Source organism: Pristis pectinata, chromosome 1 (assembly GCF_009764475.1).
Source record: "Pristis pectinata isolate sPriPec2 chromosome 1, sPriPec2.1.pri, whole genome shotgun sequence".
Lineage (NCBI taxonomy): Eukaryota > Metazoa > Chordata > Chondrichthyes > Rhinopristiformes > Pristidae > Pristis > Pristis pectinata.
Genome location: NC_067405.1, coordinates 83,711,105 through 83,726,613, shown reverse-complemented (window position 1 = coordinate 83,726,613; position 15,509 = coordinate 83,711,105). Strand labels below are relative to the sequence as shown.

General features: G+C 48.2%; 1 protein-coding gene across 1 annotated transcript in view; it reads right to left on the bottom strand.

Annotated features, from left to right (window-relative positions):
• The window catches only part of galnt16 (UDP-N-acetyl-alpha-D-galactosamine:polypeptide N-acetylgalactosaminyltransferase 16), a 116,294-nt gene that overhangs the window by 17,176 nt on the left and 83,609 nt on the right, over positions 1-15,509 (bottom strand). The window contains exons 7-10 of the mRNA XM_052018211.1: positions 12,268-12,355; positions 8,699-8,783; positions 4,501-4,604; positions 2,519-2,645 (exon numbers count right to left, since the gene is read on the bottom strand). Coding sequence (XP_051874171.1) covers positions 2,519-2,645; positions 4,501-4,604; positions 8,699-8,783; positions 12,268-12,355 — 404 coding nt within the window. The remainder of the gene's footprint in view (positions 1-2,518; positions 2,646-4,500; positions 4,605-8,698; positions 8,784-12,267; positions 12,356-15,509) is intronic.

Genomic DNA, 15,509 nt, shown 5'->3' with positions numbered 1-15,509 from the left:
ACCCTGGGAGCAGTAGCTCCTCGGTCCCAGCCTACCGGGGTGGAGGGGATGAGGGTGAGTCCTGGGCCCATCAGGGTGCCCTCCCCACGGGCCCAGGCAGCCTGTTGTGCAGGGAACAGCACATCCCCAAAGCCTGTGTGTCCCTGGAGAGGGAGCCACTGGCTTGCCGGTCGACTGCAGGACCTGGTGGGACTGGGTCAGGACTTCATCGCTGAAACCAACAACCCCACTCCGCTCTCAGTCAACAGCTTCCTCTGTTTAAATGATCATTTGACACTTTCTGTAACTTAGAAAGGCGAAGCTCGCTACCTCTGACTTATAACAACGGTTGTGTTCCTGATTGGCAGATAAAGCGAAGGATAAGATAGATATTTATTTATTAGTCACATGTATATTGAAACACACAGTGAAATGCATCTTTTTGCATTGCTGAGAATGTGCTGGGGGCAGTCCGCAAGTGTCGCCACACTTCCAGCCCCAACATAGCATGCCCACATCTTCCTAACCTGTGTGTCTTTGGAATGTGGGAGGAAACCGGAGAACCTGGAGGAAACCCATGCAGTCATGGGGTGAACGTACAAACTCCTTACAGGCAGCAGCGGGAATTGAACCCAGGTTGCCTACGCTGTAATAGCGATACACTAACCGCTAGTGAGGGCCAGGCCTTAGTAGTTCAGGTTCACCCTGCCTGAGGAGGTAGCAGCTCCTTCCCCAGAGAGGGGTGGAGCTCAGTAATCGGCGCATCCCACACAGAGGGCCCGAATGTCCCAGGGAGAGCTGGATCTGCCCTTTCCACAGCTGGGGGCTACAAGGGACTGTTGGGCACAGTGCTCTCCCTATGGCGGGTGTGGGGGTGGGGAGGGAGAGGGGCATTTCCCACATCTCTTTCCCTCCTGACCCTCATCAATCCTGTTTTCCTTCACTTTCCCAGGACATCCCATGCCTCTCAGTGGTGTGGCCTGAATGGATTGTGGTGTGGAACAGGCTGGGTCTCGCCCTGGATCATGTTGCTTGTACAGTTGGTGTTTAAAGCCAGTGCTGCTGTCAGAAGAACTCAGTGGGTCAGGCAGCGTCTGTGGAGGCAGAGGGATGGTTGATGTTTCAGGTCGAGACCCTGCATTGGGACTGAGAGTGGAGAGGGGAGATGGCCCATGTAAGGGGCTGGTAGGTGATAGGTGGAGCCAAGTGAGGAAGAGGGTGATGGACAGATGGAGCCAGGTGGGGAGGTGTCTTCCCAGTTCGATCCCAGCTGGGATTTTGGGGATGTACAATCCATTCACTGCACCTCCCAACGGGTTTCCCTCTAATTGCTACCTTCTAGCCTCCCCTCATCATCTCATCATCTGGTTCCACTTATCACTCACCAGCCCCTGTCTCACACCTATGTACCGGCCATCTCCCCTCTCCAATCTCAGTCCTGATGCAGAGTCTCGAACCTGAAATGTCAACCATCCCTCTGCCCTCACAGATGCTGCTTGACCTGCTGAGTTCCTTTGGCAGTTTGTGTGTTGCTCCGGAATCCAGTGTCTGCAGTCTCTGGGGAGTCCATTGCTACTCTCATCCTTGTACTGGAGGTACACGGAGAACAGTGGGAAGCTGCCAGTGATCACCAGTGCAGGGGAGGAGAGCTAACCACGCTCCTGGAGTACACAGAGACACACACACACACACACACACACACACACACACACACACACACACAGACAGACACACACTCACACACAGACACACACACACACACACACACACACACACACACTCTCACACAGACACACACACACTCTCACACAGACACACACACACACACCCCTACCTAAACACAGATCCAGATGTTCCTATCAGTGATCCCCTGTTCTTTCACAGACTGGCCCCTTTTTGTTTTATTATGTTAAAGCCATGAATTGACTTTATTTACAGTTTTTCAAAGACTATTCATGGCATTCCCATTTCTACCTGCGTTCCAATCTTTCCTCTATTGATACAATACTTAAACAACATGAGTTAGAAGTGGGTGCTTTACTTACAAAGCAAAAACCTGCAGATGCTAGAAATCTGAAATGAAAACAATAAATACTAGGGATATTCAGCAGGTCAGGCAGTGTGTGGAGAGAAAAACAATGTATCACTGCATGTGAGCCATCACTGGATGTGTGGCTGTCGCTGGATGTGGGGCCATCACTGGAGGTGGACTGTCACTGGAGGTGGGGGCCATCACTAGAGGTGGCCGCTCCCTGTCCTCAGAGGGCAGCTCTGAACCTTCTAGTTTCCTTTTCGTTTGCTATGTCGATGTTAGTAAAGGACACTGTCCCATTAGGGGTGGAGAGGTGGGGAGATGTTTGGTAGGAACACCACCTGGCCCTGTGGACCTCTGCAAACACACCCTACACATTTGTTAATCTGCAAGTGGTTCAGGATGGGTTCACCCACTCAGTTCGATCTGAACTCCTGCTCCCTGTCTGATCCTCACGCCCACGTTATGTTGCACACCCCAGGGATTGCACCCTTCATGAGGGCTGACCTTATGTAGGTGAGTGCGTTGCCCTCGGGGAAGTCGTACGGATGCCGCTTGCGGAAGACGTGCCCAACACGGCTGCACGGAACAATTTCCAAACTTCCTCCGCACATCCAGACACGGAAAGACAGCTCTGAAAGTGAGCACAGGAACAGTGAATGTGATTAGCAGCGAGCTAGGGCTTTTCTCTTTGGAGCGAAGGAGGATGAGAGGCGATCTAATAGAGGTGTACAAGGTGATAAGAGACATAGTTCGAGTGGAGGGTCAGAGACTTTTTCCCAGGGCGAAAATGGCTAACATGAGGGGACATAATTTTAAGGTGACTGGAGGAAGGATCCAGAGGAGGTTCACATGAATGATCCCAGGAATGAAAGGCTTAACATATGAGGAGCATTTGATGTCTCTGGGCCTGTACTCGATGGAGTTCAGAAGGTTGATGAGGGATCTCATTGAAACCTTCCGGATACTGAAAGGCCTGGATAGAGTGGATGTGGAGAGGATGTTTCCATTAGTAGTTCTTTTATTATTATTATTATTATTAATAATAATAATAATTAAAATATATAATAAAAGCCATCAATTTAATAAATAGATAGATATATAGATAGATAGACGTATGGTTAATAACTAATTAATATATTACTAACTCCATTTGTCTCAGATCTGAGGGCACAGCCTCAGAATAAAGAGACGTCCCTTTAAAACTGAGATGAGGAGGAATTTCTTCAGCCAGAGGGTGGTGAATCCATGGAACTCAAGGGCTGTGGAGGCCAAGTCATTGGGTGTATTTAAGGCAGAGATTGATAGGTTCTTGATTGGTAAAGGGGTTAAGGGTTATGGGGAGAAGGCAGGAAGAAGCAGTTGAAAAATAAATCAGCCATGATTGAATGGCGCAGCAGACTCAATGGGCCGAATAGCCTCATTCTGCTCCTACGTCTTTTGGTCTTATGGCAGAGTAAGGGAGGGGAGAGGCCTGGAAGCAATTTGAAAATGAGGGTGTGAATTTAAGATAAGATGTCTTTATTAGTCATACGTACATCGGACACACAGTGAAATGCATCTTTTGTGTAGAGTATTCTGGGGGCAGCCCGTAAGTGTTGCCACGCTTCCAGCACCAACATAGCATGCCCACAAGTTCCTAACCCATACGCCTTTGGAATGTGGGAGGTAACCGGAGCACCCGGAGGAAATCCACGCAGGCACAGTGGATTACGGACAGCGGCCGGAATTGAACCCAGGTCGCTAGCACTGTAATAGCATTATGCCAACCACTACACTACCGTGCCTGCCCTATAGAATGGACACCTTGCCCTGGAAGCCAACGTGTATCAGTCGGCACAGAAGTAATGAGTGAACAGGGTGGCTTGTGTTAGAATGAGGGCAGCAGATATTTTGAGGGGCTCAGGTCTGTGCTATTTGTCTGCAGTGGTGAGACCCTCATACTTTACTCCTCCCTCTACACTTACCCAAAGACGTTTTCCCCTCCCCCACACTAGTAATGGCCTGGGACAAACTGTAGTCAACCTTAAGGGGCTGTTAAGAGCTGAAGGCTTCCTGATCCTTAACCAGAATCATTGTGCTTTTCCCAACCACAGTGTCAGTGATGGCTCGCTGTTGATGGAGTAAAACTCTGAGCTTGGGTCAGCCTGGAGGGAGCTCTGATTAGTATCCAACCCAGTGCATGGCACTCTTGCCATCAGAGGGTTTGAATCCCACTCCAGGGACTTGAGTGACCAACTCACGACCAACTAAGACCAACTGTGGAAGTGTGAGAGTGGCAGAGGTGAAACAAACCATTTGTCCTCACACTGAAAGCAAAGTACCCCATGGTCACAGATGAAGAGCTGGTGAGGACTTTTCTTCATCAAACTGTAAAAGTCATTCCCCATCCTGGAACAACTCCTCTGTAACCTGACTTTCTGAATGAATGTACTATCTTGTGCCAACAGACACCCATAAACCCAAGACCAGCAAATAAATAGCCTCACCAAAGTTTTCACCACCCCATATGTCCATTTGCGTGTCGTATTTTCCGAGGTGGTTAAACCAGGATTTATTCATGACAAAGATCCCTCCAGCGATAACAGGGGTCCTATGGAAACAAAGCAGAGGGGTCAGCCATGGTCTGGGTTCAAAGCCCACACTGGACTGTCGAGCATGAGATTTACACCACAGTGGGAGCTGTCAGACTTTAAATGAGTGTAAAGAGAAGGAACACTGCTGTATTTAGAAATGGGAAATGAAGCAGGATGGGACTGCATTGAGACCAGGCATAGACTTGATGACTGAACTTCGTAAGGAAATATAAGACATGTAAGGACTGAACAAAAGACCATGCTGTTGAAAAAGGGATGAAAACAAAACTAAGGGAAGTAAACTGAAACAATTTACTGAGAAAAAAAAGAGCAGCAGCGGTAACCCATGAAAACAATGATCAAACCAAAAGCAAGAACAAATGACCACAATTGACACACCATGGATCAACAAAAAAGTAAAGGCAATGTTAAAACTGAAGAGGTGCAGAAGAAGTTTACCAGGATGCTGCGTGGATTAGAGAGCATGTGTTATAAGGAGAGATTGGACAAACTCGGGTTGTTTTCTCTGGAGCAGTGGAGGCTGAGGGGAGACCTGATAGAAGTTTATAAGATTATATGAGGCATAGATTGAGTGGACAGCAGGTATCTTTTTCCCAGGGTCAAAATGTCTAATACCAGAGGGCATGCATTTAAGGTGAGAGGGGGTAAGTTCAAGGGAGATGTGCGGGGCAAGTTGGTGGGTGCCTGGAATGCACTGCCAGGGGTGGTACTGGAGGCAAATACGATAGAGGCATTTGAGGAGCTCTGAGAACAGCACATGAATATGCAGAGAATGGAGGGATATGAACATTGTGTAGGCAGAAGGGACTAGTTTAGTAGGCTTTTAATTACTAGCTTAGTTAGTTTGGCACAACATCGTGGACCAAAGGGCCTGTTCCTGGGCTGTACTGTTCTATGTCCTATGAAGATAAAGGCACAGAACATGTGACGACCACAGTGGAAGGATAAACACAGCAATACCAATGGGTTAAGAAAGGTCTAAAATATAATGAAAGCAAATAAAAATTACCAAACTAACTTATTTATTAAAATAGAAGTATTCTACAGACAGATAAAAGTGTCAGGTTGGGAATCGAGCCTTGAAGCTGTCCTTGCACACAATCAATTCACAGGTAATGACAGGAAGATTACACAATCACTGTCCGGTATCTATCAGGGAAGCTGGCATGGCGGGTGTGGGAATGGAAGAGAAGGTGTATGTGAGGATGGCTTGAGAGGACAGCCAAGCAGTGAATGTGATTCTAAGTATTAGACAAGTCCTGCAAACCACGGGCCAATTTGTTTACAGTCACTGTGTGAAAAGTTAATGAGATCATTCTCAAAGGAGATGATAGGAAAACATTTAAAAGCTGAAAATATAAGGAAGGTCTTTGATAAAGTCTCACACAGAAGATGCACAACTAAGGCCAGGCATGTGGGGGGATAAGGAAAGGAATGGACTGGGAGCTGGTTACAGGACAGAAAAGGGAGAGGAAGGTTTTACGATGTTGGAACAAAAAACTGCAGATGCTGGAAACCAGAAACATAAACAGAAAATGCTGGAAACGTTCAGCAGGCCACGCATCATCCACGGGGAGAGAAAGAGTCAACACTTTCGGTTAAAGACCCTTCACCAGAACCGGAAAAGCAAGAAGTCAAGTGTGTTTTAAGGTGCAGAGAGGGTTCATCTCTCTGCAAGGGTTTAAGGTACAGTGAAAAACTTTGTTTTGCATGCCATCCATACAGATCATTTCATCACATCAGTGCATTGAGGTAGTACAAGGGGAAACAATAACAGAATGCAGAATAAAGTGTTACAGTTACAGAGAAAGTGCAGTGCAGGCAGACAATAAGGTGCAAGGCCCTGACAAGGTAGATTGTGAGGTCAAGAGTCATCTTATCATACTAGGGAACCATTCAATAGTCTTATAATAGTGAGATAGAAGCTGTCCTTGAGCCTGATGGTACATGATTTCAGGCCTTTGATTCTTCTGCCTGATGGGAGGGTGGAGAAGAGAGAATGTCAGGGCTGGGTGGGGTCTTTGATTATGTTGGCTACTTTACTGAGGCAGTGAGAAGTGTAGACAGAGTCCGTGGAGGGGAGGCTGGTTTCTGTGATGTGCTGAGCCGTGTCCATAACTCCCTGTGGTTTCTTGTGTTCTAGGGCAGAGCAGTTGCCATAACAAGCCGTGATGCATCCAGATAGGATGCTTTCTATGGTTTGTCTATAAAAATTGGTGAGGGTCAACAGGGACATGCTGAATTTCCTTAGCCTCCTGGACAAGTAGAGGTACTAGTGTGCTTTCTTGGCCATGTGTCTACGTGGTTTGACCAGGACAAGCTATTGATGATGTTTACACCGAGGAACTTGAAGCTCTCAACCATCTCCACCTCAGCACATTGATACAGACAGGGACATGTGCACTGCCCCCCTTCCTGAAGTCAATGACCAGCTCTTTTGTTTTGCTGACACTGAGGGAAAGAAAGGTTGTTGCCGTGACAAAATGCTACTATGAAAGTATGCTTGAAAAATTTGTGGACCACCAAAATCTGAGTTGAGGTTAACAGAGCACCATGGCAGAGCAGAAGCAGACATTAATAAACCTGCAGAAAGGGCACATCATCAGCAAATGTACTTGAAGATAAACTGGAGCCAGTGCACAATGGCAGGAAGAATAATGGGAGAGACAAACGTGGTGGTTACTGAGGAACTGAGGAGCAGAGTAGTCCAGGGGTAAGGATGCCCAAATCACTAAAAGTAGCAGCACAGGAATGTGTCAGCAATGTGCCAAGTAGTGTGGTTCATTTCTGGAGGGACAGCTGAGGTGCTATATGAAACTTGTACAGAACCTCAGTTCAACCACCTCTGCCGTACTGTGGACAGCCTGCTTGCCAAATCATAAAGGGATGCACAGTGGATGTATGGCAAAAGAATGATATAAGTGGGGGCAGATCATACATCAGGGAAGGTCAAACAAGGCTGGGCCTCTTTTCTCGAAAGAAAAGAGAAAGTTGAAGGGTGACTTGCCAAATTTACGAAAGAGAACCAGATTTTATACAAGGCTTGGGCTCCAGAGCACAGCTGGACTCCTGACTATGTCCCAGGCCTGTGTTCCACAGCGCGAGCCAGCTTGCTGAAGATGTTGGGCATCAGTGCAAAGCAGACGGACTTGAACTGGCTCCATGTAACATTCTACGTCCTTTCCTTTTCTTTCTGAGAAATGGCAGATGGAGTTTAATCCAGACAAAAGTGTGAGGTGTCGCACTTTGGGAGGTCAAACGCAAGGGGAAAGTATACAGTTAATGGCAGGATTCTTAAAAGTGTTGATGTGCAGAGGGATCTTGGGGTCCATTTCCATAGCTCCCTGACAGTGGCTAGGCAAATAGACTGAGTGGTAAAGAAGACGTATGACATGCTTGCCTTCATCATTAGGGGCACAGAGCATAAGAGTCAGGATATCAGGTTGCAGTTCTATAAAACTTTGTTTAGGCCGCATTAGGGGTATTGTGTGCAGTTCTGGTCACCCCATTACAGAAAGGATGCGAGGCTTTGGAGAGGGTTTAGAAGAGGTGTACCAGGATGCTGCTTGGATTAGAGAGCATGTGCTATAAGAGAGGTTGGACAAACTTGGATTGTTTCCTCAGCATCGGAGTCGGAGGGAGACCTGATAGACATTTATAAGATTGTGAGAGGCACAGAGAGGGTAGACAGCCAGAATCTTTTTCCCAGGGTAGAAATGTTGAATACTAGAGGGCATAGCTTTAAGTTGAGGGGGGGGGGGGTAAGTTTACAGAGAGAGTAGTAGGTGCCTGGAACGGGTTGCTAGGGGTAGTGGTGGAGGCAGATACAAGAGGCTGTTCGACACAAACACATGCAGGGAATGGAGGGATATGGATCATGTGCAGGCAGAAGAAATTAGTTTACTTTGGCATCATGGTCAGCACAGACATTACGGGCCGAAGGGCCTGTTCCTGTGCTGCACTGTTCTCCCCCCGACTCAATGTTTGGGGGAATTAGAGGATGCAGTTAATTCAGTATCATTGCAGTTCTGTGACATTCGCTTGGCCAATTAGTGCTGGAGCGAATGTCACCCTCTCACCCACCGCTCACCGGATTGATTGGGTCGGATCCGGCCTTGCCATCTTCTGCTCAATGGACATCTGCTCCCATTTAAAGTGCAAACTCCAGTCAAATCCTATGAGAAGGAGGGAAAAATAGCAGGATAAGCAGAGGGAAGCCATGCTGAGAACCAACCAGCTAAACCCAGTAGAGGAAGGCCAGTGTCTCGGCTCACGCATCCAGCACTTGCCTAACCCTCCTTACATCATATTCTCTGTATGTATATTCGCAGGATCTGGGTATGACTGGCAGGTCAGCATTTATTGCCCATCCCTAATTGCCCTTGAGAAGCTGGGGGTGAGCTGCCTTCTCGAACCTCTGCCATCCTTCTGGTGCAGGTGTTTCCAACAGTGCTGTCAGGCAAGCAGTTCCAGGATTTAGACCCAGTGACAATGGAGGCCCAGCGATATATTTCCAAGTCAGAAGGTTGAGCCCCTTGAAGGGGAAGCTGCAGGTGGTGGTGTTCCCCTGCACCTGCTCTCCTTGCCCTTGATCATGGGTGGGTACTCCCAAATTAATCCAAGGTTTTTCCCCATCCCCAGAAGATCATTCCAGGACCTTGGGTCATTCATCAAAGCCAAGGAACTGCAGGAGGCAGGGGAATCAAGATACATACGCCCAATTCAATTCCAAATCATAAGGAAATAAAATGGAGAAACCTTGTTGATTACATTTACCAATTTACATTTATATTTATTAGTCACATGTACATCAAAACACACAGTGAAATGCTCTTTTTGCATTAAAAATGGGGATAGCCCGCAAGTGTTGCCACGCTTCCGGCACCAACATAGCATGCCCACAACTTCCTAACCCGTACATCTTTGGAATGTGGGAGGAAACTGGAGCACCCAGACGAAACCCACGCTGTCACAGGGAAAACGTACAAACTCCTTACAGACAGATTTGACTCTCTAGACTCTTGTGGCTTACTGTAAAAAAAGTGTTTGGGACAGAGTAAAGAGGCAGTTCCCATGGACCATCTGGATCTCCCGCTTGCCAGCCATTCTAATTCCCCTCCCCTTTCCCACACCGACATACCTGTCCTCGGCCTCCTCCACTGCCAGGGTGAGGCTAAACACAAACTAGAGGAACAGCCCCTCGTGTTCTACCTGGGCAGTCGGCATGAACATTGAATTCTCCAACTTCCGGTAACTGCTCGCCCTCTGTCCCTTTTCTCTCTCCTCCTGACCTACCCAGTTCCTCCCACACCCACCCCAGCCCCCATCACCCTGTTTCTTTCCCCCCCTCCTCCCACTCCATCTGCCCATCACCCACACACTCCTCCCACTGGGCTCCCCCCTCCCCCCCCCCCGTTCCCATCTGCCCCCCCCCCACCTCCTTCACTCGATTCCAGGCTTCACCTTCCTCTCCTGTCAGATTCCATCACCTTCAGCCCTTTGACACCCCCACCCATCACCTCCCAGCTTCTCTCACTATGTAGTGTAGCGGTTGGCGTGACGCTATTACAGTGGCAGCGACCCAGGTTCAATTCCCGCCACTGTCTGTAAGGAGTTTGTACGTTCTCCCCGTGTCTGTGTGGGTTTCCTCCGGGTGCTCCGGTTTCCTCCCACAGTCCAAACACGTACAGGTTAGGAAGCTGTGGGCATGCTATGTTGGCGCTGGAAGTGTGGTGACACCTCTGGGCTGCCCCCAGCACACTCTCAGTAATGCAAAAGAACGCATTTCACTGTGTGTTTCAATGTACATGTGCCTAATAAATAAATATCTTATCTTCTCTCCCCTCCTCCATCTGCCTGTCATCTCTCCTCACCTGGATCCACCTATCACCTGCCAGTTCCTGCCCCACCCCTTCCCCTCACTTTTTATACTGGCCATCTCCCCACTATCTTTCAGTCCAGATGAAGGGTCTCGACCTGACTGTCTATTTCCCTTCATCCATGCTGCCTGACTGGCTGAGTTCCTCCAGCAGCGTGAATAAAGCATCAATCCAACAGCAAGCTCCAGGAGATAGGAGGATGGCTATGGAGCAGTATCATCAGTTTGATGCAGGAGCCAGGCATGGTCACTCCATCTCAGAGCCTATCCACCATTTCATTAGATCACGCTAATCCGTATTTTAACTCCATCCCCCCTCCTTGATTCACCAGTTCCTAAAGGCACAGGCAATTAACCTCAGTGTCGAGACAGCCTGTTGAGTCCCAGCCATAACAGTGAGTCCAGGCACTGAGTTCCAAACTTGCTGCACCCTTTGTATGAAAGGGGTCAGGTGGTCCCCACCGAGCAGCGAGTGGCTGAACTATTGAGAGTTTTATTTATTCTTCTCTTAATTTTTTGGAGTCTGGCTGTTAGCTAGAAAGACCCGCATCCCTGTATAATTTATGTTTAATTTGCTTTCCTTGTGAATGCTGCTCATATGATGCCAGGTGCCTCTGATGCTGCTGCAAGTAAGATTTTCATTGCACCTGTGTGTACATGTACTTGTGCACATGACAATAAACTTGACTTTGACTGCCCTTCAGATGGTGGAAGTGGGTCGCTGCAGTTCAAGGGCAGCAGCCATGGTCTGCGTGGCTGATTGCACCAGTTCACAGGATAGTTAAGAGTCAACTGCATGGATGGGTATGCAGTGTGCCCCCACATACTTCCCCCTGAGAGGGGGACACCCCTACTGACTCGGTGGGGGGGGGGGGAGAGTGGGAGGGTTTGTCCCTGACCAGCGCAGTGTCAAGCAAGCACAGACCAGCCACCATCCAACCTGCTACCTCAGAGCTCCTCAACCTTGCTTGTCAGAGGAGAGGAAGGGTGAGGAGGGGAGGGGAGGGGAGGGGAGGGGAGGGGAGGGGAGGGGAGTGGGGGGCTCGTTTGGGCTCGACTGACTTTGAAGGAACCGGGAAGGGGGGTTGAACGAGGGGTTTAAATGAACGAGCCGTATGACGGGCAGACTTCCTCGATCAAGTGGGCGTTCCAGGGTCAGACCTGAACATAAAACACTGGGACACAAGAAATACTCCAGATGGTGGAATCTGGAGCAATACACAAAAAGTGCTGGAGGAACTCAGCAGGTCAGGCAGCATCTATGGAGGGAAATAAACAGTCGACGTTTCGGCCGAGACCCTTCATCAGGACTGGAGAGGAGGAGGGCAGAAGCCAGAATAAGAAGGTGGGGGGAGGGGGAGGAGCGCACGCAGGCAGGGGATAGGTGAGTCCAGGTGATGGAAGAGTCCAGGTGAGAGGGGGGAAGGTAGTGGGTGGGGGAGGGGGGAGATGTAATAAGCTGAGGGGTGATAGGTAGAAGAAGCAAAGGTCTGAAGAAAAAGGAATCCGGTAGGAGAGGGCAGTGGGCCATGGAGGAAGGGAAAACACTGGGGATGTATTCAACCTTCCTATCCCTGGGAAACCAAGGACTGGCTTTCGATGGAATGTATAATCAAGCAGCACTCAACAATGGGCATCCAGTTAAAATGAACCCTATGGTATATATGAGGGGCTAAAGGCCATTCTGGATCAGCCAGAGCCCACAATCGAGTCTTATGCTTGGTCGTTCCTGTCTTGTTTTCTTCGAAAGGGAGTAGCGATCATGCAGACACACTCTGTACCTCCCCTGAGATCAGCAGATGCAGCCAGGTAAGCAAAGGTGTCCAGGCTTATGACGTCGATGATGGGGCTCACCACACGTGTGTGATCCTGCGGGGTCGGGGAGAGAACAGAGGTGCAGTCAGCATCATTAACACAGAAAATGGGAATATTCTCAGAGCCTCCTCAATGCAGGAAAGAACTTGCATTGGTTGAGCGCTATAATTGCACCCTTGAAGCCTGTGCAGGTCAGAATTTAAAGACCAGTCACCACAACATCCATTGTCAGTAGGCTATAAACAAAAGAATGTGAAGAAAGACTTGGAAACTGTTCTGTTAATCAGAGAGAGCTTGCGTGACATGCAAAGGGTAAGTCTTGCCTGACTAACCAGAGTGAACATTCTGAAGCGTTGACTGAAGTAGTGGCAGGAATTAATATGGATGTTGTTTATATGGACTTACAGAAAACATTTGATAAAATCACTCCTAAGAACCTGGACTAAAGTTGAAGGTCATGATCTGACTGGGAAATTGTGAAATCCTGGCCATAACATTGTGGTTGCACAGCTTGAAAGTGGGGTGGAAGGAATGGCAATGTATAAAGATGTTATCGGATACATACTGGCAGTGGAAACATCTGCAGGAGAAAGCAGGATTGCTGAGGAGGGAATTATAGTGGGATTAATTGGATAACGCTTGAAAAGAGCAGAGACCATAGAGTCATAGAGCAATACAGTACGGATACAGGCCCTTCGACCCAACAAGTCCATGCTGACCATGGTGCCCACCCATCTCGTCCCAATTTCCTGCATTTGGCCCATATCCTTCCAAGCCCTGCCCCTGCATGTACCTATCCAAGTGCTTCTTAAATGATACTATTGTACCTGCCTCAATCACTTCCTTTGGCAGCTCGTTCCATATACTCACCACCCTCTGCATGAAAAATTTCCCCTCAAGTCCCTTTTAAATCTTTCCACCCTCTCCCTAAATCTATGCCCCTAGTTTTGGATTCCCATACCCTGGGGAAAAGACTGATACCATCCACCTTATTTATGCCCCTCATGATTTTATAAACCTCTATAAGGTCACCCCTCATTCTCCTACATTCCAAAGAATAAAGACCTAGTCTGGTCAACTCCTCCCTATAACTCAGACACTCTAGTCCTGGCAACATCCTCGTAAATCTTTCCTGCACTCTTTCCAGTTTAACCATGTCTTTCCTACAACAGGGTGACCAAAACCATACACAGTACTTCAAGTGCGGCCTCACCAAAGACTTGTACAACTGCATCATAAGGTCCCAACTCCTATACTCAGTGCCCTGACTGATGAAGGCAGCGTGCTAACCACCTTTTTCACCACCCTGTCTACCTGTGATGCTGCCTTCAATAAATTATGCACTCGTATTCCTAGGTCCCTCTGTTCCATTACACTCACTAGTGCCCTACCATTCATAGTGTAAGTCCTACGCTGGTTTGACTTTCCAAAACGCATTACCTCACACTTATCTGTATTGAAATCCATTTGCAACTCCTCGGCCCACTTCCCTAACTGATCAAGATCCCCCTGTGATCTACGATAACCTTCTTCACTATCAACACTTCCTAATTTTGCGTCATCTGCAAATTTGCTGATCAAGCCTTGTGCATTCACATCCAATTATTTATATAAATAACAAATAACAAGGGTCCGAACACTGACCCCTGCGGCACACCACTAGTCACCTGCCTCCATTCTGAGAAACAACCTTCAACCACCACCCTCTGCTTCCTACCTCCGAGCCAATTTTGAATCCACCCAACTAGCTCTCCCTGGATTCCATGCGACCTAACCTTCCAGACCAGCCTGCCATGCGGGACCTTGTCAAAGACCTTACTAAAGTCCAAATAGACAACATCCACTGCACTACCCTCATCTACCCATTTGGTTACCTCTGCAAAAAAAACTCTAAAAGGTTCATCAAGCACAACTTCCCACGCACAAAGCCATGTTGACTCCTCCTAATCAGACTCTGTCTAACCAAATGCTGGTAGATCCTGTCCCTCAGAATTCCCTCCAGTATCTTCCCCACTACTGACGTCAGGCTGACCGGCCTGTAGTTCCCTGCCTTGTCCTTGCTACCCTTCTTGGTATTGGTATTGGTTTATTATTGCCACTTGTACGTGAAAAGCTTGTCTTACAAACCGATCATACAGGTCAATTCATTACACAGTGCAGTTACATTGAGTTAATACAAGTGCATTGATGTAGTACAGGTAAAAAAAAATAACAGTACAGAGTAAAGTGTCACAGCTACAGAGAAAGTGCAGTGCAATAAGGTGCAAGGTCACAACAAGGTAGATCGTGAGGTCATAGTCCATCTCATTGTATAAGGGAACTGTTCAATAGTCTTATCACAGTGGGGTCGAAGCCGTCCTTAAGTCTGGTGGTACGTGCCCTCAGGACCTGTATCTTCTACCCGATGGAAGAGGAGAGAAGAGAGAATGTCCCGGGTGGGTGGGGTCTTTGATTATGCTGGCTGCTACATCAAGACAACGAGAGGTAAGTCCAAGGATGGGAGGCTGGTGTCCGTGATGCGCTGGGCTGTGTCCACAACTCTCTGCAGTTTCTTGCGGTCCTGGGCAGAGCAGTTGCCGTACCAAGCCGTGATACATCCAGATAGGATGCTTTCTATGGTGCATCGATAAAAGTTGGTAAGAGTCAAAGGGGACAAACCAAATTTCTTTAGCCTCCTGAGGAAGTAGAGGCGCTGGTGAGCTTTCTTGGCTGTGGCATCTATGTGATTTGACCAGGACAAGCTGTTGGTGATGTTCGCACCCAGGAACTTGAAGTTCTCAACCCTCTCGACCTCAGCACCATTGATGTAGACAGGTGCATGTACACTGCCCCCTTTCCTGAAGTCAATGACCAGCTCTTTTGTTTTGTTGACATTGAGGGAAAAGTTGTTGTCATGACACCATTCCACTAAGCTCGCTATCTCCTTCCTGTACTCTGACTCATCGCTGTTTAAGATACTGCCTACAACGGTGGTATCATCTGCAAATTTGTAGATGGAGTTAGAGCAGAATCTGGCCACACAGTTGTGAGTGTATAAGGAGTAGAGTAGAGGCCTGAGGATGCAGCCTTGTGGGGCACCAGTGTTGAGAATAATCGTGCCAGAGGTATTGCTGCCTATCCTCACTGATTGCAGTCTGTTTGTTAGAAAGTCAAGGATCCAGTTACAGAGGGAGGTGTTGAGTCCTAGGTCTCAGAGTCTGGTGACAAG